Below are 26,331 nucleotides of genomic sequence, written 5' to 3' on the forward strand. Positions count from 1 at the left end.
ATGCCGCGGAGCGGCTGGGCCCGTGAGCCATGGCCGCTGAGCCTGCGCATCCGGAGCCTGTGCTCCGCAACGGGAGAGGCCACAACGGTGAGAGGCCCGTGTACCGCAAAAAAAAAAAAAAAAAAAGAGAGAAAAACACTAGAAATTATATAGAAGGCTAAAAAAGAACCTGAGAATGGTAGTTATAGTTTTTGATGTTTGAACAATGTGAATATATTATGTATTCCAAGTTTTAAAAATAATGTACTTACTTCTAAAAAAGAAATCTCATCTCAGATTGACCAGTGTCAGCCACAATGGCAAACTGGAGAGTGGGAAAGTAACAGCATGACCATTAACTCATTTTTATCTGCATTCCTTGTAGATTCCATGTCATATATATTCCTATGTTCCATTCTCCCTGTGGTAGCCTCAAGATGGCCTGCAAGGATTCCCCACCCTCTGGCATTCCGGCCCATATATGGTCAACTTCCATATTATATCAAGGTTGGTCTGTGTCACTGACAGTAAACAACAGAAGTGGTGGTATTTCACCTCTAAGGCGAGATTACAGCTTCTCCCATGCTCTCTCTTGGATTAGTCACTCTGCCACAGCCAGCTGACATGTCATGAGGAGCATGAGACAAGGAACTGAGGCCTCCTGCCAACAGCCATGTAAATTTAGAAGTTGATTGTCTTATTCTGTTCAAGCTATTATAACAAAACACCACAGACTTGGTAGCTTGTTAACAACAGAAACTTATTGCTCTGGAGGTTAGAAGTCCAAGATCAGGGTGCCAGCATGGGCAGGTGAGGGCCTTCTCCCAGGTCACAGACTTCTTGTTGTATCCTTACATGGTGGAAGGAGCTAGGGAACTCTGTAGGAACTCTTTTATAAGAGCATTAATCCCTCTCATGAGGGCTCCCCCCTCACAACCTAATCACCTCTCAAAGCCCCCACCTACTCAATACTATCACTTCTGGGAGATAGGATTTCAACATGAGTCTGGGGGGACAAAACACTCAGACCACAGCACTGATCCTCAGCCCCAGTCAAGCCTTCAGATGACTGGAGCTCCATTTTAGCATCTTAATTGTGACCTTATGAAAGAAGCTGAGCCAGAACCACTCAACTAAGCTAATTCCAAATTCCTGACTCTTGGAAACCATAAGATAACAAATGTTTGTTGTTTTAAACTGATAAGTTTGGGGTAAAATTTTATACAGCAATAGGTTACTTACACTTGGAAGGGGAGCACTGCTGTAACAAATACCTAAAATATGAGAGTGGCTTTGAAACTGGGCAGTGGACAAAAGCTGGAAGGACTTTGAGGAGAGTGTTAGTGCAAGCCTCAGTAAAGAAACAAAACAAAAAAACAAAAACCAAACAAAAAACCCTGGATTTTGAGAAGGCATGGGTTAAAAGGAAGTGAGGGACATGTTACTAGAAAACTGAGAAAGGGGGTATATAGCAGCAGAAAGTTTAGTAACACTACACATGCAGTTCTATGACAAGTAGAAAATGTACCTACTGGGCTGAAAGGAGAAATTGTACCTAATTAACTGAGTCATCTAGCTAAGGAGATTTCCAGCCAAACGGCTGAAAGTGCTGCCTGGTTTCTTGCTGACTATAGTATAATATGAAGGGAAATAAAAAAGCTAAGGGAAAGACTATTAAACAAAAAAGGAGACAGAACTTGCTGATTTTGAAATGTTCCAGTCTTTTAAGATGGCAAAAGATGCTAAAATTAATGGCTACCAAGCAAAGATCATATCCAGGGCCCTGAAGAAAGGTGGTCTAAATATAATATTGTACATCAACTATACTTCAAATTTTTTAAATTTAAAAATTAAAAAAAAGGTGGCCTAAAGATGAGTGTGACTGTAAAAATTTTTTTAAAATTTATTTATTTTGGCTCCTACTTGGCAGATGGAGAAACTGATGCTCTGAGAAGGGACTGACCTGCCCTGAGCTAGAGGCAGACTTGGAACCTGGGTATCCAGGCTCCCACTGGCTTCACTTCCCACTGCTCACATTTGTGTTGTTTTAGGTCTTCGTTGCTGCACACAGGCTTTCTCTAGTTGTGATCGGGGGCTACTCTTCGTTGCAGTGCACGGGCTTCTCATTGCGGTGGCTTCTCTTGTTGCAGAGCACAGGCTCTAGGTGTGCAGGCTTCAGTAGTTGCGGCACGTGGGCTTCAGTAGTTGCGGCGCATGGGCTCTAGGGCGTAGGCTCAGTAGTTGTGGCCCATGGGCTTAGTTGCTCAGCAGCATGTGAGATTTTCCAGGACCAGGGATTGAACCCGTGTCCCCTGCATTGACAGGAGGTTTCTTAACCACTGCACCACCAGGGAAGCCCCAAAATAGCTTTTAACCAGAGGAAAGGGAGCCTGGCCTTCTTGGAGGAATGGAAGGAGAAGCAGATGGCTGGAACAGAGGTTCAAGGGAGAAGGTGGATTCTAAAATTCTTTGTTAAGCCTCAGAAAGGTTGAAGGTGATGCTTCACAGCATCATTTAGTCAGGCCAAGGCCCTCCAAAGAGTTAGGGGTGTGACTCAGCGGTCATCTTGATCACACAATAGGACTTCTACAAAGCTTAAGGGTGTTATCCCTCAGCTATCTCAGCAGAAAACTAAGATAGAGTAGGCCTTATCTTGAAGAGATGTGTGGTTGTGGCTTTGGAGTGGAGTTCTTTGGCATGAACACCAATAAGATTAACAGGAGAAACACCAAGTTTTTAAGAGAATATATTTAAGAAATGCCTCTAGCTTGGACTGAAAGGACCAGAAATAGTACAAAATAGAGAGCTTTGGACTTCTGCCTTCTACAAGCAGGAACCAGGCTAGGCAAAGACTATTTCACTGTAACCATGTATTACCTACCTTTCATAAAATGGAAGCATGTCAGAGGGCAGAATCAAGAATCCAGAGGTTGAAGCCCAGAAAGTTTCCAGGTCTTGAATCCTAGTCAATGAACTGCCAACATGTACCTGGTGGGATTTCAGAATTGCTACTGACTATTGACTTCCATCTCCCCTCCCCTTTTGGAACAGGAGTGTCTATGAAGGTTATGCCATCCCACCACTGTATGTTGGCTGTGGAAGTGGACAGATTAACTCATCTCTTTTGTTCACAGGTCTTCAGATCTAAAGGAACTATACTTGAGATGCTGCACAACTGGACCCTGATCCATATCTGGACCTGATTTAGATAAGATTTTGGACTTCAAGTTGGAGTCTTTGGGGGGAAAATGCATTTTGCACATAGGAGGTATGTAAACAATTTGTGGCTAAGTGTGTACCCTGGTGGTTTTAAATTATGTCCACAAATTCCTTCCTTCAAGGGTGGGCTGGATTTAGTGGCTCACTTCTAATGAATAGAATATTGTCGAAATGACAGTGAAATGCCTGAGACTAGGTCATAAAAGGCATTGCAGCCTCCTTGCTCACTCTCTCTAGAAGCCAGCTTACTCATATCTTGAGAACACTCAGGTAGCCCAGTAGAGAGGCCCAACAGCCAGCAAGGAAACTGGAGTTTCAACAGCTATGTACGTAAGCCATCTTGGAGGGAAATCCACCAGCCCCTGTCAAGCCTTCAGATGACTGCAACTTCATGAAACCCTGAGTCAGAACCACCCAGCTGAATTGCTCCTGGATTCCCAACTCTCAGAACCAGTGTGAGATAATATTTTTTAAGCTGTTAGTTTTGTGGTAATCTGTTATGCACCAATAGTTAATTAATACACTGCCAACTTTGGGCTATGTCTTAATCCAGGGGCTCTGCCCGTTTAGTCCAATTTTAGCAAGAATCCTGCTGAGTTAGTCCAGGAAAAATCCCCCACCCTTGATCTGACCACCCTTGATATCAGATCAAATTCCTCTCCCCTCACCTCAATATCTCATCACCCTGGCCTGGCCTCAGCAATGATCCCATCAGTAGGTTTAGCTAGAATCCACCCTTACCCCTGATGCTTCCTCTCAGTAAGTTTCCATGCACTGACACCCACCCTGATCCTTGGCTACAAATCCCAACTTTGTCCTTGCTGGAGTCAGTTAAGCTCAATCTCTCTCCCCTATTACAAAACCCCACTGTAGTAGTCTTCCCTTGAATAAAGGTTTTCTTACCACCTTTAATAGGTGTTATGAATAATTTTTAACATTTCCAAGTTTTCTTACTAGGAATTACTCTCAAATGAATTATTTTCATACCTTTACCTTTTATACTATATTCACTTAGGGGGAATAGATTTCTAGAATTAAAACATTTCATGTTTTTACCATACAAACAGAAAATATCTTTTAAAAAAATAACCCATGTAGTAATCTGAAAAGGATGTGTATATAGACATGTCAGTGTACATACACACAAACTCTCAGAGCTCCAAGGAAAACTTAATTCTCAGTAAACTATAAATTAAGACTAAAACATTCAGCCTGCAAATTCTGAAATCTTTGGAATTAACTTACAAAAAATGTAGAGAACGAAAATTAAAAAAAATATATACGCATCAAAATATTTGGGATTCAGACAAAACTGTCATTTAAATAAAGGTAGGTAAAGTCCTAATCCTTTATTAAATAAAAAATACTCAATATCTTGTAATAACCTATAATGGAAAACTAAAAAAGGATATATATGCATAACTGAATCACTGTGATGTACACCTGGAACTAACACAACATTGTAAATCAAGTCTATTTTCATAAAAATTTTTAAAAAGAAAAAAAGAAAGCTTTTAAAATACAAGGTTATAAAAAAGAACAATCATAAAGAAAGTAGAAGGTATATAATGAATTGAGACAAAAATAGATTATAGATAAAACTTGTTGGAATAATAAAGCAAGGGTTGCTTCTTGGAAAAAGTAAATCAGAAACATTGATAAAACTGTGGCAAATCTAGTAAGGGGAAGAGGAAATTAATTCCAATACTAGAAATGAGAAATGGAATGAGATTCTGAGAGGATAATATTCAACCCCAAGTGGAATTATTTTTGTTTCACGAAAAGAAGGTTTCTAATAGAAAAGTTGTGAATCCAGCCAAGCAAAACCTTGGGTTAGTGAAAGAAAGGGAAGGAAAGAAAGGAAAGGAAGGGAAGGGAAGGAAAAGAAGGGAAGGGGAGGGGAGGGGAGGGGAGGGGAGGGAAGGAAGGAAGGAAGGAAGGAAGGAAAATGACTGTCTCAATGGATGTTGTAAACTATCCAATAAAACAATTCTCTTTAAATTTTAAAGATAGAAATAGAAATTCATTAAGCCATATACTCATTACCTCTGATGGTAAAGCATTCCTAATTAAACCAAGAATAAGAAAGCCCATTTACACATCATTTAGAAGTCCTGGCCAATGCAATAAGATTACAAATAAAACTAAAAATATGCCATGTTATTGGTGAAAAGACAACATAGTGAAAACACTTTTTCAAAAAAACATTTTATTTCTATAATTGCTAATTTTACTTAAAATTTTTGGCAACATTAATAAAATAATAAATTTTATCTGAAAGAACAAGCAAAATAGACAAGGAAATTCACAAAGGGCAATAACAAAATAGTAATCTTGACAGATAGTCAATATATTTGTAAACAAAACAAAGTGACATTGCCTTAAAAAAATATAGAGGTATCAATAGAAAAACAGAGAAAGCTCTTGAAAGAACTCAACTCACTATTGTCTTCTATTTGCAGGCACAGAAACTGACTCAAGCAAACTCAATTCTAAGAGAGAAGCAAAGCCCTTGATAATTATCTCTTCCCAACTTTTTGTGAAAACCTAGGAAATTTAGACTGATAGGGAAGAAGAGTGTGGAGACTTAAAGTGCATTTAGGAGGAGGAAAAAAAGGGGGGTGGGTTGGAGATTTCACTGTGTGATTTTAACAACACTGGTGAAGCTCAATATACCAAAGGAAGTGTCAAACAATTAAACGAGGTAGCAAGCCATGCAGGCCTAGGGGAAGAGCATTCCAAGGGAGAACAGCAGTTACAAAGTCTTTGGATTGGGAAGAAATGGAATTTGCTTGAGGAAAAGCAAGGCCAGTGTGTCAAAAATAGTGCACCAGTGGGGAAAATGGCAGAGTAGCACGACAGAGAATGGAAGAGAGGAGGTAGTCAGGGGCCATATCACTGGAACTTTAGTTGGCAATAAATAACAACTTGTACTCCTTAGGAGCATACTTCAGAGCAAACAACAGTAACAGGGTTGATAACACTAAGCAACCACAAAGAACTAAAACACTTCATATTTTTACCATAGAAACAGAATAAGGGAGATAAGTATGCAAAAGTCTGCACATCTATTTATATATAGAAGTTTCCACCTGAGATCAGAACACACACACACACACACACTCTTTCTACACCTAAAGAAAGGGGTTCAAGCTGAAATTTTACCAAAGTGCTTTGGCCCAAGCAAACTAACTGGAAAGGCCTAGTAAAATATTCAAAGTGCAAATCAAGCAATCAAGCATTGAGCAAATAAATACAACAGAATCTACACTCAGGAAATTATCTAAAATATGGATGATATACTCACAACAACTTTGTTATCTGTAGTCCTTCCTCCTCAATTCTAAGAGGGATGCTAACCCCTTGATGATTATACCTTTCCAGCATTTTGTGAAAGCTTAGAAAATTTAACTAGATTGAGGAGAGGGAAAAAGGAGTGGGGAGAGATAAAGTACCTTTAAAGAGGAGGAGAAAGCAACAGAAAAAGGGAGAGATTTCTCCTGGCACAGGTCTACAGCCAGGATCCCAGATTCCTTGAGTGGTGCACAGAGGCTGCTAGGTACCTGGGCTGGAGATGGAGCGAGAAGGGATGGCACTAAAACATGCCTAGGGAGACTCAACTCCAGGAGCCCACAGAGGCAACCAAGGCTGCTGATGTTCAGGAACCAATACTTAGAGGGTACCCCAGTTCTGTGAAAGAGCCCTTGGAGATGGCAAGGAAAAAGGTTCCGGCAAGTATATTCACAGATTAGACAGTTGATAGATCAAATGAAGGATAATAACCCTATAACCTGATAATTACTGAAATAAATGAGACATTTCTGGCACATTGGAGTGCGTCAAGTAAGACCCAAACCAGTATTAGTTTGAAAAAATGGGAAATTATACACACAAAGAATTAACTGTTAACTGTAATACATTCATGTCCAAGGCAAGATACAAAATTGCAAACTTCACATGTTCAAGTAGGGTAAGATACATGTAATTGGAAATGTGTTAGGAAAAGTCCTATAATGAGTTTAATCACTCTTAACTATTTTTATCCACTATTCCTACTTTTCTTGGACAAGCCCATTCCAGCTTAAGGGTAAGAGAACTAAACTTAGCCCAATTCATAAACTGGACAGATTCCATGTGTTTGGCCCTTTTCAGTTAAAACTATGGGTCCAGTACAGATCAAACTATGGATGTCAGGGATTTTTTTCCTTGGGAACCTTAACTTGCTTTACTGCTGTGACTGAGAGAGATATGGCTAGTCCATTCTGACTAAAGGCCAGCCAGATGGGAGAGGTGAGAGAACAAATCAAATTCCCCTTTTGATCAGTCAAAAGGAGGTCCCCTGGCACCAGGTCCCATTCTATTAATTATCTCTATTTCCCCATCTGAAGCCGACAATACACAGTACTGCTTGATGCCTGCAGGGGCCCCTCACCAAACACAGGCATTTTATTTTAATGGTTTGGCTTCCTTGGATGTCCTTGGGCTAGGTAAAGACAGTCTGAGACAGTGTTCCTTCTGCCTTGGCTCCAAGCCTGGAGTGAATGTGTGCCCCTTCCTCAACTGGGACAAGGAGCCACTGCTCTCAACTGACTGAATTCCCTGTTTCTGGTCCCCATTCACACCACAGGGTCTCCGTCAACTTCTCCACACGAAGGCTTTCAGAGCCAGGTTATTTTAGATCAGCACAACAGAGGCACTTCTGAGAGTTCAGCAGCAAACGGGACCATGCCATAACAAAGCCATTTCAGTCTGGCTATAGTTAATATTGAAATCTTCAAGGCATGGAAAAAGTTGAAAATAAAATTAAGTTGTTAAAAAAATTCTACAGGTTATATGTATAGCAGAGCTTTCAAACTTACAAATAACACGAAATACCAAAATAATATAGGTTTTCACTTTTCTCTTTCTCTCTCTTCCCACCCCCATTCACACACACACACACACACACACACCTTTTATGTGTTAAGCCAGATAGTTATATGAAAATCAGGTAATATATTTTTAAATAATATCTCAAAATTCAGATCAAACAATATTGTACTTCATGAGTTTTTAGAAAAACCTCATAAATGATCCATTGGTTTCACTATATTTGATGTTATTGAATAATGTTATGATTTGGATTTTTGTTTTTAGTGGGGTTTTTAACTTTGAATGAAGTATTTGCTTCAGATTTACTGAAAGTAGAATTAATGGGTTTTTTTTGAAATTCTACTTTTAGACCTGGGGGGTGAAGGTTCGGAATCAGATGTGTTCACAGTAATGGATGCTAATTCCACTGATCCTGGTTCAAGAGGTCCTAGTGACACCTGGATAACAACTTTTGTTTCAGGAGGCAATCCTTCTAGCTGCTTAGGCTTCTTAAACATTTGATGACGCTGGGTCTTGTGCTCCATTTTCTCCTTGAAAGTTAAAAACTGTAGCCGGCATTTGGAACACTGGTGAACAGTCTTTTCCCAGTGTCCTCTATAATGACACATGTATGGTGTTGCAGTTTTGAAAATTTTGAGACAAAATGGGCAAAGCAAATTCTTAGTGTTTTCGTGGTATGTTCTGAAATGTGTTTCTACATCAGCAAAGGCTGACGATCTGTAATTGCAGACCTGGCACACATAGGGCATTTCGCCAGGCTTATGATTGTCCTTCATGTGCTGTAAGAGAACCTGATCTGTTTCAAAAGACAACTCACAGATTTTACAGACTGCAGAGGGCTCCTGGAAAGTATGGACACTTTCAATGTGACACTGCAGCTGGAAGGGAGTGGGAAACTGGCGGTGGCAGTGCTGGCAGGTAGTATGGTTTTTCCAGCTGTCACCCCTCTGCCTTTCAAGTTCCAAATGGTGCTTCATGTGATTCATAAACTTGACATTTTTTAGAACTTTCAAGCAGCTGAGGCATTTAAAGGCTGTGTGAGTCTTCTGTTCTGGCTTCCCATCTCCTGCATGCTGTCCATAGTAAAAGTCACGAAGTAACACGATCAGATTTCCTTTCGTGGGATCAACAGTCTTGTTTTGACTTGCTAGACTCGAAAAGTCTGTTTTTGCCAGTCCATTTTCCCCAAAAGGACTTATAGGCTTGCATTGAACACTGTCCTTTGGAAAAGCTGTTGGACAAGGTCCTCCATTATGAACATGGCTTAATGAGGTATGAACACTGTCTGAGGGTGTGCTTTGCTGAGCTGTCATTGTATGAAAGATACCTGAAGGGGCCAGAGCTAAAGAGTGTCCCCCTATGATTCCATTACTGAGTTTAGGCCTTTGGGGATTTGTGCTATTTGTTTCAGAAGTGGAAAGTCGTTTTGTTACACGAGGACTTTTATTCATACCTCCTGTAGAAAGTGCTGCTCCTACTGGATGCTGCAATGAACTTGTGAAGGTAATCAAAGGAGGAGAACATAACTCTGAAGAGCTAATAGGCACGACTTGTGGTGAATTATTTTTATAATCAGGTTTAGACAAAGGCTCAATAATAATAGGACTATCTGTTGATCTTGATTCAGAGTCAGAAACTGGTAAGACAGTCATTGCTTCTGATGTAGGCATCACATGACTTACAGGCCGCAATTTGTGAGCATTATCTTTTCTGAAGTGACCAGACTGTTTTCTCCTTGAACACGAACCTGGGGTAACTCTGTTCAATATGTTTGAAACGACTGGTTTTGAATTTGAGGTCATCCCAACAAAGATCAGCTCAGCATCTTCATTTACATGTTCCACTCCAACAAAGATCAGTTCAGCATCTTCATCGTCTACTTGTTTGGTTTCCTCTATGCTTTTCTGTGGTTCTGGCTCTTGTTCTTCACATAACATACATGGTGGTTCCATTTTCTAAATTTTTTTATTCTTGAACGGTGTGGCCACAGGTTCCAGTGCTTTCTTTATATAAACTGCCACCTAAGTATAAACATACTACACATCAGTTAAGTACAGAAAAATACATTATTTATTTCTCTCCAAAACTCTAGGGTATTTATAAACATCCTTATTTTACAGATAAGGACACTGAGAGTCAAAGAGGATAAATGACAGCTTAAAAACCTATGATTACAAGTCTATACAACTCTAGAATCATAGCTTTACCCTATGCTGATTTTGGTCTCTTCTATTAAAAAAAGAAAACTCAAAACTCCAACAACTAATCACTAGGTGAAATCACATGCAAAGTATGAGTATTTTTACAAAAGCACCATTGTGCAGTGTTTAGAAACATGGGGTCTGGAGTCAAAGAAGATTAAGCTGGAATTCTAACCAGCTACATCGTTTTTGGAAAATTTATAACTTTTAAATGTGTTTCTGTATCTTAAAGGCAAAAATCCTTATTTCTTAGACTTAAAGTAACAGCTCTTTTTAAAAAGCATCAGGACTTCCCTGGTGGCGCAGTGGTTAAGAATCCGCCTGCCAATGCAGGGGACACGAGTTCAAGCCCTGGTCCGGGAAGATCCCACATGCCGCAGAGCAACTAAGCCCGTGCGCCACAACTACTGAGCCTGTGCTCTAGAGCCTGCGAGCCACAACTACTGAGCCCACGTGTCACAACTATTGAAGCCTGTGTGCCTAGAGCCCATGCTCTGCAACAAGAGAAGTTACCGCATTGAGAAGCCTGCACACCGCAACAAAGAGTAGCCCCCCCTCGACGCAACTAGAGAAAGCCGTGTAACAACAAAGACCCAACGTAGCCAAAAAAATAAAATAAAATAAATAAATTTATTTGAAAAAAAGAAAAAGCATCAAATATTCAATGGCATCTTGTTTTGTAGTAGAATTGGAAGAAAATTTATATTAAATGCACATATCTAAATTGATTCACACATACTGATTTCATATATGTTAATATAGAAAAGAAGTGTCAACTTCAAAGAATAGAATAAGAGTATCTACGTATGGTCAACAAATAGCATAATTCAATGTCAAGCACTTAGCACAGGCCTAGCAAACTGGGAATGAACTCTCTTGATAATCTCACCCCAACTCAACACTGATGTCTCCTAAATTTCTCCCTCTAATCCTGACTTCCCCACTAAACTTAAATCCAACAGTGCTTTGTGCCTCACTCCACCTGTCTCTTCACATAGCAGGCAAAGTAATGATGTTTAAACAAATTAGACTGTATCACTGCTCAGCTCAAAACCTTCCAATGCCTTTCTGGTTCACTCAGTAAAAGGCCAAGTCCTTCCAATGCCTATAAGACCACACTTCCAACCCTACATACTGTCCCCTGCAATTATCTCATACTCCTCTCCCCCATCCACTTCACTCTAACCACACTAACCTCCTTGCCATTTCTTGAACAAACTGAACACTTTACCTTACTTAGAGTCCTTATATTTGTTGTCCCTCTAATATGAATGCCCATCATCCAGATACCTACATGGCTGGCCCCTCACCACCTTCAGGGCTCTGTTCCAAGCCTTCTTCTCAGAGAGGTTCTCAAATACTCCAACCAACCTCTAATTCACATTCCCAATTTTTCTTCCCTTCTCTTCCACCTATAAGCAGTTATCACCACCTAATATATTATAAACATTATTTATCTTGATTATTTTCTATTGTCTATCAGTAAAATGTAAACTCCAAAGGGCAGGAATTGTCTTTTGTTGACTGCTGGATCACCAGCACGAAGAACATTGCCTAGCATAGCATGGGAGCTCAACAAATACAGAATTTGTTAAATGAATTAATAAATAGTAACTCTCATCAATATGAACCTTTATTTGTTGTAGAGCAGAGTGTGCTCCATTAATTCCATGTTTTCTATCAATTTACTCTGAGAACTTTGTCCGCATCAGAAATTCACATGTTGAAGCCCTAACCCCCAATGTGATGGTATTTGAAGATGGGGTCTTTGGGGGATAATTAGGTTTAGATAAGGTCATGAGGGCCCTCATGATTGGATTAGTGCCAAGAAGAGACATCACAGAGCTTGCTTCCTCTCTATTTCCCCCAACACCCCCCCAAATGTGAAGACACAGGAAGAAGGTGAAAGAGAGCCCTCAGTGGGGAACCAAATCAGCCAGCACCTTGATCTTGGACTTTCCAGCCTTCAAAACTGTGGGAATACATTTCTGTTGTTTTTAAAAAATAAAAATAAACTGTGTTCCAATAACATTGCTGAACTTTCACCTAACTGATCTTAGTAGAATTTTTAGCTGTTGACCATACTGATTAACTTTTCATCCAACCAATCATCCGAGATGAAAAGTTAATTAAGAGTGGAGAAAGAATGATACATAAAACAAATAAGTTAATGAATGCGTTCATTTAGAACAAGAGTAACAACAGACCATGGGAATTTTCTTATCACTTCTCCTCTAGTGTCCTTATTTCCTACAATTACCAGAATCTTGAGAATTCGGGGTAGGGAGGTTGGACATGCCAAGACATGCTAGATCTAAGGGATGAGTCCTCAAAAATCACTTCATTTCCCCCACCAACAAAGTTGCCAAGGGCTGTGCAAGGAGCCAACGAGACATTTCACTCCAAAAATAGCTGAGAGAATAGTGGGTGATGACCCACCTCCCAGGTTATTCCTGTGCATTTCAACAACGGCCCTTTAAATGGGTTTTGTTATAGCCACACACCAGATTTTTTCAGGCATCAGTCCCTCTTAAGTAACTTCCTAAGATTACGCCACTAGGACTCCTCTGGTACCTACCCTCACCATTTTCCCTTGCCCCTGACTCTTTTCACCCATTACTACTCCTCCAGGTTCTTGTCCAAACCCCGTCACTCTCTCCCCACCACAGCACTCAAGTCCCTTCTCCACCACTCCTTCTTCCCTCTACTCCATTAACCCCACACAATTGCTGCCTTAGAATTTAACATCCATTAAACACAGACCCTTGGGGGAAATGGGAGTTTCACAGGATCCTTAAAACTGCCATAAACATTTGGATTCTATCCTAGGGCAAGTGAGCAAAACAAAAGTAATTTTTTCATAAATATTTTTTAACAAATATTTTTTCACAAATAAGCTCAGGATGATAAAGGAATGCACAAATAAAGTCTAATCTAGCCTGGGAGTCTAGGAGGAGAACAACTATTAAGCCAAGGTTGTTCATTGTCAAAAAACATGACTATTTCTATAGAATGGACTGAGAGAAAAAGTAAGGATTTACAGACCCTCACCACCATTTCCACTCTTCTTTTTTTATTTTATTTTTGAGGTCGCCCTGACGTAAACCCCTTCCTTCGCCTGAGGGCTTCTCTCTTTTAAAAAATTTATTTATTTATGGCTGTGTTGGGTCTTCATTGCTGCGCACAGGCTTTCTCTAGTTGCCATGAGTGGGCGCTACTCTTCGTTGCGGTGCACGTGCTTTTCACTGCGGTGGCTTCTCTTGTTGCGGAGCATGGGCTCTAGGAGCGCCGGCTTCAGTAGTTGTGGCACGTGGGCTCAGGAGTTGTGGCTCGTGGGCTCTAGAGCACATGCTCAGTAGTTGTGGCGCACAGGCTTAGTTGCTCCGCAGCATGTGGGATCTTCCCGAACCAGGGTTCGAACCCATGTCCCCTGCATCGGCAGGTGGATTCTTAACCATTGTGCCACCAGGAAAGTCCCACCATTTCCACTCTTGATACCTCTCTGACCTCTCCTCTCTCTACTCTAACATTCATTCACTCCAATCCCGCTACAGTGGTTTCCTTGCTGCTCCCTTCAAAGTCTCCACCTGAAATTCTTGTCTTCCAGATATCCCCATGGCTAACACTTCTACCTCCTTCAAGTCCATGTCCAAACCTACCTATTCCAAGAGACTTACTCTGACCACCTTATCTAAAATCACAACACTCCTACCTACCCAACATTCAATCCTATGACCCTACTCTATTATATTTTTCCTAATTTCATAACATCACCTTTTATTTCACAAGATAATTTATATATTTATTATATTGACTATCTTTCTTCCTCCACTGAACTGTTAGTTCCTTCCACAGGAGAAATTCTGTTTTGTTTTTTAGTTTGTTTTTGTCTGTTTTGTTCACTGATTTCTCCCAAGGGCCAAGAGCAGTTTTGGCATACAATAAGCATTCAAATATTAATTAAAAGAAAGTAATTATCTAGAAGGGGATAAAAATAATTCAACAAAAGAAGGTAGGGTGAGCAAAAAGGTAGGAAATGTTCAAACTTGGGATATAACCAATTTTCTTCAAGTCTGGGAGCCACTGAGGTACACTGTTATACCAAATGTGAGAGCCCTGCAATCCTGGGATTCAGGAGGATGACTATGGCCAGATCTCATCATGGGGACCAACAGTTTGGGGAAGGCTTTTCTTAGAACAGTATGGTTAGAGTACTACATTTCACCCAGGCAGGCAGGAGAGAAATTCAGCCACTTTCCCTTTTCCTTCCTTTCCTCCCAAGAGCAGCATTTTAGAAGAATCCACAAAGGAGATATGAGCAGGGTAGGAGTTCAACCTAAAAGTGGCCTGTTAGTTCTGAGGCAATTCCTCTCACTAAGGCTAAGAATTTGGAGAGGGTTTGGAAGTATCAGGTGAGTGGAGAATGATTTAAAGAGAGGGGTTGTGGAGGACCATAAAAAAGACACCTTAAAAAAAAAATGGGGCTTCCCTGGTGGCGCAGTGGTTGAGAGTTCGCCTGCCGATGCAGGGGACACGGGTTCGTGCCCGTCCGGGAAGATCCCACATGCTGCGGAGCGGCTGGGCCCGTGAGCCATGGCCACTGAGCCTGCGCGTCCGGAGCCTGTGCTCCACAACGGGAGAGGCCACAACAGTGAGAGGCCCGCGTACCGCAAAAAAAAGAAAAAAAAAAGACACCTGCCTGCAGAAAAAGCATTTGACTAAATCTAGCACCTTTTCATGATGAAAAACAAACAAACAAACAAACAAACAAAAAACCCTCAACAATTAGGAACAGAAGAGAACTTTCTCAATTAAAGGGTACCTGTAAAACACCCACAGCTAGCATCATACTTAGTCGTGAAAGACTGAAAGCTTTCCCTCTAAGATTGGGAACAAGACAAGGATGTCTACTACTGCACTTTGACTCAATATTATACCGGAAGTTCTATAACCAGGACAATCAGGCAAGAAAAAGGAGTTAAAAAAAAAAAAAAAAAGAAGAAGTAGCAGCAGCATTCAGAATGGAAAAGGAAAAAGTAAAACTATATTGGAGATGACATGATTTTGTATATACAAAATCCTGAGAAATCCACAAAACAAGTATTAGAATTAAAAGGTTGCAGAATACAAGATCAATATAAAAAGATCAATTATGTTTCTATATAGTAGCAATAAATGTTCTGAAAATGAAAGTAAATAAACACTTCCATTTACACCATTACAAAGAATACTTATCAGAAAGAGAAAGACAAATATCATTATGATATCACTTATATGTGGAATCTAAAATAAGACACAATTGAACTTATCTATGAAACAGAATCAGACTCACAGACACAGAGAACAGACTTGTGGTTGCCAAGGATTGTGGGGAGGGATGGACTGGGAGTTTGGGATTAGCAGATGCAAACTATTACATATAGAACGGATAAACAACAAGATCCTACTGTATAGCACAGGGAACTATAATCAATATCTTGTGATAAACCATAATGGAAAAGAATATGAAAAAGAATGTATATGTACAACTGAATCACTCTGCTGTACAGCAGAAATTAACACAACACTGTAGATCAACTATACTTTAATAAAATAAATTTTTGAAAAAAAGAATACTTAGGAATAAATTTAATAGAAATGCAGCACTTTTTTATTCTGAAAACACTGAATTATACTAGATACATTGTTGAAGCAATTAAAGACCTAAATAAATGTAAAGACATCCCACATTCATGGATCAGAAGATTTAATATTGTTAAAATGGCAAGACTCCCACAACTGATCTATCAAAATCTTGGTTAGCCTTCTCACAGAATTGAAACTCATATGAAAATTCAAGGAACTCAGAATAACCAAAACAATCTTGAAAAAGAAAAACTGAAAGATTCAGACTTTCTGATTTCAAAACTTACTACAAAGCTATAGTAATCAAGAAATGTGGCACTGGCATAAGGATAGAAACAGATCAACGGAATAGATCAATGGAATAGAATTCAGAGTCCAGAAAAAAACCCATGCATTAATGGTGAAATGATTTTCAGCAAGATTACCAAAATAATCAGTGGGGAACAGATAAATCTTTTCAACAAATGTTGATGGAACAACTGGACATCCATATGTGAAAGAATGAATGAAGTTGGGCCCCTGCTCACACCATATATATAAAAAGTAACTCAAAATGGATTGTGAAACTAAAAGTAGAGCTAAAACTAAAAAAACTCTTTAAAGAAAATTGGAGTAAATGGTTTCTTAGAGAAGACACCAAAAGAATAAATGACAAAGGAAAAAATAACAGGACTTTATCAAATTGACAACTTTTGGACTTCAAAGGACACCGTCATGAAAGTAAAAAGATAACCCACAGAATGGGAGAAAAATATCTGTAAATCATATATGTGACTAGGAACACATATACATGTGATACATATACATTGATATGTTATAAGGGACACATATAGATACTAACATATGTGATAAAAGAATATATAAAGATCTTTTATAACAAAAGAATAAAAAAACAACGCAATTAAAAAATCGGCAGAGGACCTGAATAGAAAATTCTCCAAAGATGATATAAAATGGCTAGCAAGTATATGAAAAGATGTTCAACATACTAATCATCAGAGAAATGTGAATGTAAACCACAGTGAAAGATCACCTAACACCCATCAGGATGACTACTATAAGGAAGGAAGGAAGGAAGGAAGGAAGGAAGGAAGGGAGGGAGGGAAGGAAGGCAGGAGAAAGGGAGGGGAGGGGAGGGAAACTGTTGGCAAGCATGTACAGAAACAGTATCCTTGTGTGCTATGGATGGATTGTAAATAGTGCAAATGCTGTGGAAAACAGTATAAAGGCTCTTCAAAAAGTTAAAAATAGAATTACCATATGATCCAGCAATTCCACTTTTGGATATAGATCCAAAAGAAATGAAAGTGGGGTCTCTAAGAGATATTTGCACATCCATGCTCACAGCAGCACTATTCACAATAACTAAGAGGTGGAAGCAACCTAAATGTCCATCAACTGATGAATGAATTTTTAAAATGTGATAATATACATACAATGGAACATTAGCCATAAAAAAGAAATTCTGCCACATGCTACAATATGCATGATCCTTGAAGACATCATACATCATGCTAAATGAAATAAGCCAGTCATAAAGACAAATACTATATGCTTCCACTTATGTGAAGTATCCAAAGTAGTCAAAGCAATAGAAAAGAAACAGAACGTAGAATGGTGGATACTATGGCCTAACGGGAGAGGGAAAAGTTTGTTGTTTAATGGGATGGGTAGTTTCAATTTTGCAAGATGAAAAGGTCTAGAGATCTGTTTCAAAACAATGTAAATGGGGAATTCCCTGGCGGTCCAGTTGTTAGGCGCTTTCACTGCAGGGAGCCTGGGTTCGATCCCTGGTCGGGAACTATCCTGCAAGCCGTGCAGCGTGGCAAAAACAAAAAAAACAAAAAAGAAAAAACCAATGTGAATATACTTAACACTTAAAAATGGTTAAGATGGGGCTTCCCTGGTGGTGCAGTGGCTAAGAATCTGCCTACCATGCAGAAAACACGGTTCGAGCCCTGATCCGGGAAGATCCCACATGCTGCGGAGCAACTAAGCCCGTGTGCCACAGCTACTGAGCCTGCGCTCTAGAGCCCGTGAGCCACAACTACTGAAGCCCACGTGCCTAGAGCCCGTGCTCCGCAACAAGAGAAGCCACTGCAACGAGAAGCCCACACACCACAACAGAGTAGCCCCATTAGCCGCAACTAGAGAAAGCACGTGCCCAGCAACAAAGACCCAACGCAGCCAAAAATAAAATAAATATAATAAATGAATTTTTTAAAAAATGGTTAAGATGGTAAAATTTATGTTATACGTTTTTTACAACAATAAAAAAAATTTTTTTTAAACAGGCAAAGGATTCAAAGAGACATTTCACCAAAGAAGATGCTATACAAATGGCCAATGAGCACAGGAAATACTGTTTAACATGATTAGGAAAATGTAAATCAATCACAATGAGATACCCTTCACACCCACTAGATTGGCTATAATCAAAAAGAGAAACAATAACAAGTGCTGCAGAGGATGTGGAGAAATTGGAATTCTCATATATTGCTGGTGCAATTGCTACAAAGTGGTACAAACACTTTGGAAAACAGTTTGCCAATACCTCAAAAATTAAATATAGAGTTACCATATGATCCAGCAACTTCATTCTTAGGTATATACCCATAAAAACTGAAAACATTAAGTTCACGCAAAAACAATGTTAACAGCAGCATTCCTCACAATAGCCACAAAGAGCACACAATCCAAATGTCCATTAACAGATGAATGGATAAACAAAACTGTGGTATATGCTTACAATGGAATACTATTCAGCCATAAAAACAAACAAAGCACTGCTGTGTACCTATGACATGGATGAACCTGAAAACATGCTAACTGAATAAAGCCAGACACCTAAGGTCACATATTGTATGTGAGAGAATTGTATGTAGAGGAGAATCAGGAAAGAGAAGCATCCTGTAATCTAAATGAAAAATTATTTTCAGGGAGGAGGAAATGAACTACTTGGCCTCTCCCGTTGCGGAGCACAGTCTCCGGACGCGTAGGCTCAGCAGCCATGGCTCACGGGCCTAGCCGCTCCGCGGCATGTGGGATCTTCCCGGACCAGGGCACGAACCCGTGTCCCCTGTATCGGCAGGCGGACTCTCAACCACTGTGCCACCAGGGAAGCCCGAAATGAACTACTTTGATAAATGCTGCCATTAAATCAAATAAAATAAAAACTAAAAATTGACCATTGAGTTAAACATTGCGGAATTCATTAGTGACCTTGACAAGAATGGATTTAAAGGAAAACGAGAGACTTGGAGATAACAAGTATGGCCAACTCTGTAGAAGTTTTCCTATAACTAGCAAATATGAAATAAAACAAGCAGAAGGGGGATGTGCCATCAAAAGATGGATTTTTTAATGAGAGATGACATTATAATCAGCCTGTTTGCTGATGAGAACCATCCAGAGAAACAGAAAACTTAATCCGAAGAAGAGACTTGCTAGAATATCCTTGAACAAACAAGAACTGATTGGATCTAGTACACAAGAAGTGTACACAAGCCAAATAATTCACTCATAATAACAGACCTGAGACCATATGAAGAAAGGCTGGCATGGTGGATTAATGGGTATGGTAGCCAGCCTCCAAGATGGCTCCAAATGAATCCCGCCTCCTGGTATTCCCAATCCTGTGTAGCTCTCCCTCACACTATCACAGGGTTGACCTGTGAGACTAAGCAAAGACAGAAGTGAAGGTGTGTAATTTCTGAAAAAGACTCTGCACTTCATCTTGGGTGCAAATTCTTTCCTGAATCACTCGCTCTGGGGGAAGCCAGCAGCCATGACATGAGCAGCCCCATGGAGAGGCCCAGAGAGTGAGGAACTGAGGCCCCTTGCTAACAGCCAAGTGAGTGAAGTTAGATTCAACGAAAGTCATGGAGAGACCCTGAGGCAAAACCACCCAGCTAAGCCACTCCTGGATTCTAGACCATGAGATAATATGTTTTTTCAAGCTATTAAGTTGTGAGATAATGTGTACAACACAGACATTTTAAGTTACCATATCATTCACATGTCGTACTTGCAACTCTGAACTGTCTTACACAGAATAGCTCTCCTACAAATACAGCAAAATTTAAAAAACAAGCAAACGAAGAAAACAAAACAGGAATTCTCTGGCAGTTCAGTGGTTAGGACTTAGCACTCTGACTGCTGGCGCCCCAGGTTCAATCCCTGGTTGGGGAACTAAAATCCCATAAGCCACGCGGCGCAGCCAAAACAAAACAAAACACGGCAAAATTGACATGCCATGAAGCTTGTATAGTCATATCAAACTTGTATAGTCAAGCCAAGGACTCAAAGTTGTACCGGCGATAGATAAGTAACTATACAACAGAACTGTATGCACAAATTGCTGGGCAAAAAGCTACCTATAGTCTTGTTTACTGACATGAAGTGAACGCAGATACCCCGCCCATCCAGTCACATTCAATTACTTCATGAAATAAAACCCTTAAGGAAAAGGGTACAGAAATGAACAAACTAATCCCATGGAATCATGTTAAATCACAACACATTTACTCTGAATGAACCACTTTATTTATTTATTTATTTGGCTGTGCCACGTAGCTTGTGGGATCCCAGTTCCTCGAACAGGGACTGAACCCGGGCTACTGCAGTGAAAGTCCAGAATCCTAACCCGGAGGCCACCAGGGGACTCCCATCACTTTATTATTTTAATACATTAGCTGAAACCTGAGGCCACGTGCATCAGCCCACGTTAGCCTCACTGTGTGGTAGAAGTCAGCTTTACACAGCTTAAAAATCCATGGTGTTCTTACTTTTTTCCACAGCAGGTAAAAGCCGGCCCCCAGTCCCCTGCCCCTTTTTAAGGCTGCAACTTAGAGGGCTCCAGAATGAGCTGAACCAATGAGTGCCCTGAAGTCATCACACACATACTGGGTCGGTTCCTACCCACGCAGGAGAACGCTCTCTGGGCAGCAACGTGTTAGTCCAGGAGAGAACAGGAAAAACGCTAAGGGTAAAAAACATACCACTCTGGGGGGTTCTCTGGTGGTGCAGTGGTTAAGAATCCGCCTGCCAATGCAGGAGACACGGGTTCGAGCTCTGGTCCAGGAAGATCCCACATGCCACGGATCAACTAAGCCCGTGCACCACAGCTACTGAGTCTGTGCTCTAGAGCCCGAGAGCCACAGTTACTGAGCCCGTGTGCTGCAACTACTGAAGCCCGTGCACCCTAGAGCCCGTGCTCCACAACGAGAGGCCACCGCAATGAGAAACCCGCGCACCACAACGAAGAGTAGCCCCCGCTCGCCACAACAAGAGAAAGCCCGCGTGCAGCAACAAAGACCCAACACAGCCATAAATAGATAGATAGACAGATAGATAGATAGATAGATAGATACCATTCTGGTCCTCATTAGAAAGACATCTGTCACCTTACCTCAGGCGCGCACTGAAAACCTGGGGGCTTGAGATTTTCCAGGCAGGAGCAGGTCGCATCCTAGAGACCAGCAGAGAGAAGGGTCAGGGTGAGTCACGTGTTATGGGTACATTCTATCCCCCAGGCCCTAGCTGGTCCTGCCCTGAGCATGTTTACCAGGTGTCTCACACTTAACCAGAGAACAGGATCTCGAACAAGCCTCTTCCTCCAACCTCCCCTCTCTCAGTAAAAAACACCTCATCTGCCACCTGCCCAAACCAAAAGCCTGGACCTCGGGCGCCCAGGGAGGCTCCCACAGGGGGCGGGGGCGGACCGAGGCCCAGTCAACAAGAAAATAGCCCAGGCGCAGCGGCAGGGGAGAAGCCACTAGATCGATTTTTGTGTTTTTTTTAACTGCGCCCTCCTGACAGCGCCTGGGCCCACGGATCTCCAGAACCCCGCCGGGCCCGGGTCACAGAACTGCCCTGACATTGTTTTGTGTTGTAATGTATGAGGAGACCTCGGCGGGGGCCGGGGGCTTGACAGGCCCTTCCCCGGAGGCCGGCTCGGCGCACCCCTGGGGGAGGGAGGCTGACGGAGAGCGGCGCCCGCCCAGATTGGGGAAGGGAGAGGGTGAAAGGGATCTCAGGGCCTGGGCCTCACCCTCCCTCCTGAGAGCCCGCGGCCCCACACAGGCCGCCGGGGCCGTGCCAGGCCCGGCGCTCCTGAGGACCCGAGAAACCCTCCCTTCGGCCCTCAGGGACCGCTCCTGCCGCGCCACGGTCCCCGTCGGCGGCGTGGCCAGAACGGCCGGCAGCTCACCGGCCCCGAGGCGCTCCCCTGGCGAAGCCTGAGGCGACTACGCCTCCTCAGGCCTCCGGCGCCGCAGACGCCCAACCGCCGCAACCGCCGCAACCGCCCACGCACCCGCTCGCGCGCCCGCTGTCACCTGTGATTGGCTGCCAGGTGCCGGCGCGAGGTCGGGCGCTGCGGTCTGATTGGCAGCGAGTCCGGGTGGGCGCATGCGCGCTCTCTAGCGCCCCCTCGGTGGCAACCGTTGGGGGCGGGGTCAGGCTGAACCTGTGTCTCAAAGGTCTTGGGCTGGCAAGACGCCGGAGTTCGCCAGGGCTCAGGGTAAAGAGCGGGCTCGCAGTCCCTCAGGGGAGTCCAGCCCTTGCAATCCTCAGGTGTGATCCCTATCCCGGCCCCTTGCTTAAGGAACTTGACCATGCAACTGGGTGTTGAAGCCCGTCCTCTTGGACTTGCATTTGGGGCCAATCCAGTGCAGCCTGCCACCTGTTTTTGTACAGCCTGCAGCGAGCTAAAAAAAGAGCTTTACAATTAAAAAAAATTTTTTTTTATTTTAGAGCTTTATATTTTTTAATGGCTGGGGAAAACCACAAAGATTATTATTTTGTGACAAGTGAAAATTATATGAAATTCAATTATCAGAGTCCTTAAAGTTGGAACAGGGACTTGCTTTTTCCTTTAGTTATCATCTATGGCTGCAAAGTAGATTAATTGCCAGAGATCATATTTGCAAGCCTAAAGTATTTATTATTTGGTCCTTTACAGAATCTTTTTTTTAAAATTAATTAATTAATTTATTTATGGCTATGTTGGGTCTTCGTTTCTGTGCGAGAGCTTTCTCTAGTTGTGGCAAGCGGGGGCCACTCTTCATCGCGGTGCGCGGGCCTATCGCGGCGTCTCTTGTTGCGGAGCACAGGCTCCAGACGCGCAGGCTCAGTAATTGTGGCTCACGGGCCCAGTTGCTCTGCAGCATATGGGATCTTCACAGACCAGGGCTCGAACCCATATCCGCTGCATTGGCAGGCAGATTCTCAACCACTGCGCCACCAGGGAAGCCCCTACAGAGTCTTTTTTAAGTGCCCTGTTCTGCTGGAATCTCCTAGTAATCGTTTGAAAAAAAAGTTTTTGGTTTAATCTATAATGCTATTTTCTTCTCTATTATATTCATTTTCCATTCTTTATTATTTCCTTCCTTCTTATCGCTATAGGTTTGTTCTGTTGCTCTCCTTTACAACTTTTTGAGATAAATGCCTAACTCATTTATTTGTAACTCTGATTTCTCTTGTATGTAATGCTATAAATTTACCTTAATTTACTAAAGTACCGATTTAACTGTGTCCCACAATTTTTGCTTAATAATATGTTCATTATCATTCACTTCCAAGTATATCTTGATTTCCATGTATATCCTAATATCCTAATATTCTCTTCTTAAAACAAGGGTTATGTATTATATACTAATATATTTATTTTCCAAATCTATGGGATTTTATTTTATTTATGTATTTATTTATTTTTTAAATTTTTTAAAATTATAGATTTAAAAAAATTTTTATTTATTTATTTATTTATGGCTGTGTTGGGTCTTTGTTTCTGTGTGAGGGCTTTCTCTAGTTGCGGCGAGCGGGGGCCACTCTTCATCGCGGTGCACGGGCCTCTCACTATCGCGGCCTCTCTTGCTGTGGAGCACAGGCTCCAGATGCGCAGGCTCAGCAGTTGTAGCTCACGGGCCTAGTTGCTCTGTGGCATGTGGGATCTTCCCAGACCAGGGCTTGAACCTGTGTCCCCTGCATTGACAGGCAGACTCTCAACCACTGTGCCACCATGGAAGCCCCCTATTTTCCAAATCTATGGGATTTTAAAAGCTGTTTCTTTATCAGTTTCTCATTTTGTTGCACTATGGTCAGATCACACAGTCTAAATATTATTGATCCTTCGAAGATTTCCATTCAGTGAAGTATACCATAGTCAAAATGAAGAGGATGTAATGTAGAGAAAATATTTGCAATGTCTACAATGTGTATATGTGAAATGACCTCCTTTAGGCCTCACAATTACTCCAATACCTTTCAGTAAGCTACCATCAATTAAGCTCCAGGCTTTATTCAAATTTCACTGGTTTTTCCACAAATGTCCTTTTTCTGTTCCAGATTTCCATATAGGATACTGAATCACATTTAATTATAGCACCTCCTTAGCTTACTCTGGTCTATGGCAGTTTCTTAAACTTTCCTTGCTTTTCATGACTTTTGACAATTTTCAGGAATCCTTAAGTGTCGGGTATTTTGCCAAATGACTCTCGGTTTGAGTTTATGTGTTTCTCCCGGTTACACAGGTTTATAGGTTTTTAGAACTATACCTCAGAGGTGACGTATCCTTCTCATCACTTCCCATCAGGATTACATACTATCGATATGACTTACCACTAGTTTCTCCACTGTAAAGTTACTTTTCTCCCCCAGCCATATTCTATTCTTTGGAAACAAGTCACTAAATCCAAACTACACTTAGGGAGGTGCAAGGAATCTCACTGAGGGGAAACATCTATGAGATACACAAATTATCGACTACACAAACTAATTGGAACTCATTTGTAAGGAAGATCTGTTTCTTCTAGCTTTACCTTTTAATTTTAAATTAATCAAATTGAATAAGATTAAAAATTTAATATCTCAGTCACACTAGCTACATTTCACCAGCTCCGTAGTCACATGTGTCATATTGGACAGAGCAGATATAGAACATTTCCATCTGAAATTTCCAGTGGTTAGGACTCCACACTTCCACGGCAGGAAGTACAGATTCGATCCCTGGTCATGGAGCTAAGATCCCGCAAGCCTCGCAGCATGGCCAAAAAGAAAATTCTACAAGATGAATACTCCAACCAAAAAATGGGCAAACCATATGAAGAGGTCACCTCACAGAAGAGAAAAATACACATTTATACCTGTGAAAAGCTGATCATCCTTATTAGGAAATAAATGTTACATTATATTTTAGGAAATAAATGTAACAATAACATTAAAAAAAATTCCATCACTGCAGAAACTTCTGTGGACAGCACTAACTTAGATCATTCTTCTTTTAAAACATAATGCACTTAAACATATGAATTTCTTCTAAGAACTGCTTTAGCTCTGTCCCATAAATTTTTCTGTTTTCAATATCATTCAGTTCAAATATTTTCATTTTTTCCATAGTAATTTCTCACAGGAGCTACAAGTTATTTAGAGTCAGAACCAGGACTAGGGTGAGCCTAGACCACAACATTAAGGAGGCTTGTGAAACACAGGCATGGCACGTTTGCGCTTTGGGCTCCTGGCAACCGTTACTCTGGCCCCAGCCCTGTTTGCTTCATTATATTGCTTCATTTCAAAACTTTGGGTTTTTTTCCTTAATTATCTTTCTGGTTGGTTGGTTTGTTTGTTGTTTTGTTTTGGTTTTGGCCATGCCTCAAGACTTGTGGGATCTTAGTTCCCTGACCAGGGATTGAACCCTAGCCCTCAGCAGTGAGAGCACTAAGTCCTAACCACTGGACCGCCAGGAATTCCGATATCTTTCTGTTATTGATTTGTAGCTCAATTTTCCTGCAATCAGTGGATAGTTACAAAAAGCCCTATAACTCGTGTCACAATCGATGAACACGAGCTTGAGAACAAGATAAGAATGTTCACTATAACCACTGCAGTACAACAAAACACCTGGAATAGCCAAGATCATTTTCAACACCAAAGCTGGAGAACTTAAACTCCCAGATATCTGTGTTAGGGTTCTCCAGAGAAATGCAACCAATAGGATATAAAGGGATATATGAGGAGGTATGTTATGGGAATTGGCTTATGTTAAGTCCCACCATATGCTGCCTGCAAACTGGAGAACCAGGAAAGCCAGTGATATAACTCAGTCCAAATCTGAAAGCCCAAGAACCAGGAGCCTTGATGTCCAAAGGAGAGACGGATGTCCCTTCCTTCCCCTTTGTTCTCTTAGGGATGAACCCACATCCCATCTTAGGGATCATCCACATTCTCTTGGGTGATGCCCACCCACATTGCTGAGGATTTATATTTTTGCTCAGTCTACTGATTCAAATGCTAATCTCTTCTGAAAACACCCTCACAGATATACCCAGAAATAATGTTTCACTAGCTATCTGAGCATCCCTTAGCCCAATCAAGTCGATAAAAAAAATTAACCATCACACAAACTTAGGCAGAGCCCCAGTAATTAAGAGCTATA

The 26,331-nt window shown here is 41.3% G+C and overlaps 1 protein-coding gene across 1 annotated transcript; it reads right to left on the reverse strand.

The window, feature by feature from the left end:
• Positions 1-8,304: 8,304 nt before the first annotated feature.
• Positions 8,305-22,176, reverse strand: LOC309814431 (zinc finger protein 280B-like). The gene is made up of 3 exons (XM_082640285.1): positions 22,108-22,176; positions 21,307-21,366; positions 8,305-10,091 (listed from the first exon to the last, which is right to left on the reverse strand). Exon 3 carries the CDS (start codon positions 10,020-10,022, stop codon positions 8,388-8,390), a length of 1,635 nt encoding a protein of 544 aa, XP_082496411.1. The 5' UTR covers positions 10,023-10,091; positions 21,307-21,366; positions 22,108-22,176; the 3' UTR covers positions 8,305-8,387.
• Between the last annotated feature and the right edge of the window lie 4,155 nt (positions 22,177-26,331).

The sequence above is a fragment of the Mesoplodon mirus genome (genome assembly GCF_964341445.2).
Source record: "Mesoplodon mirus genome assembly, chromosome: 13".
In the NCBI taxonomy this organism is placed as follows: domain Eukaryota; kingdom Metazoa; phylum Chordata; class Mammalia; order Artiodactyla; family Ziphiidae; genus Mesoplodon; species Mesoplodon mirus.

Coding starts and splice junctions, on each gene's coding strand:
- LOC309814431 (XM_082640285.1), bottom strand. CDS start 10,022: ATGGAACCACCATGTATGTTATGTGAAGAACAAGAGCCAGAACCACAG.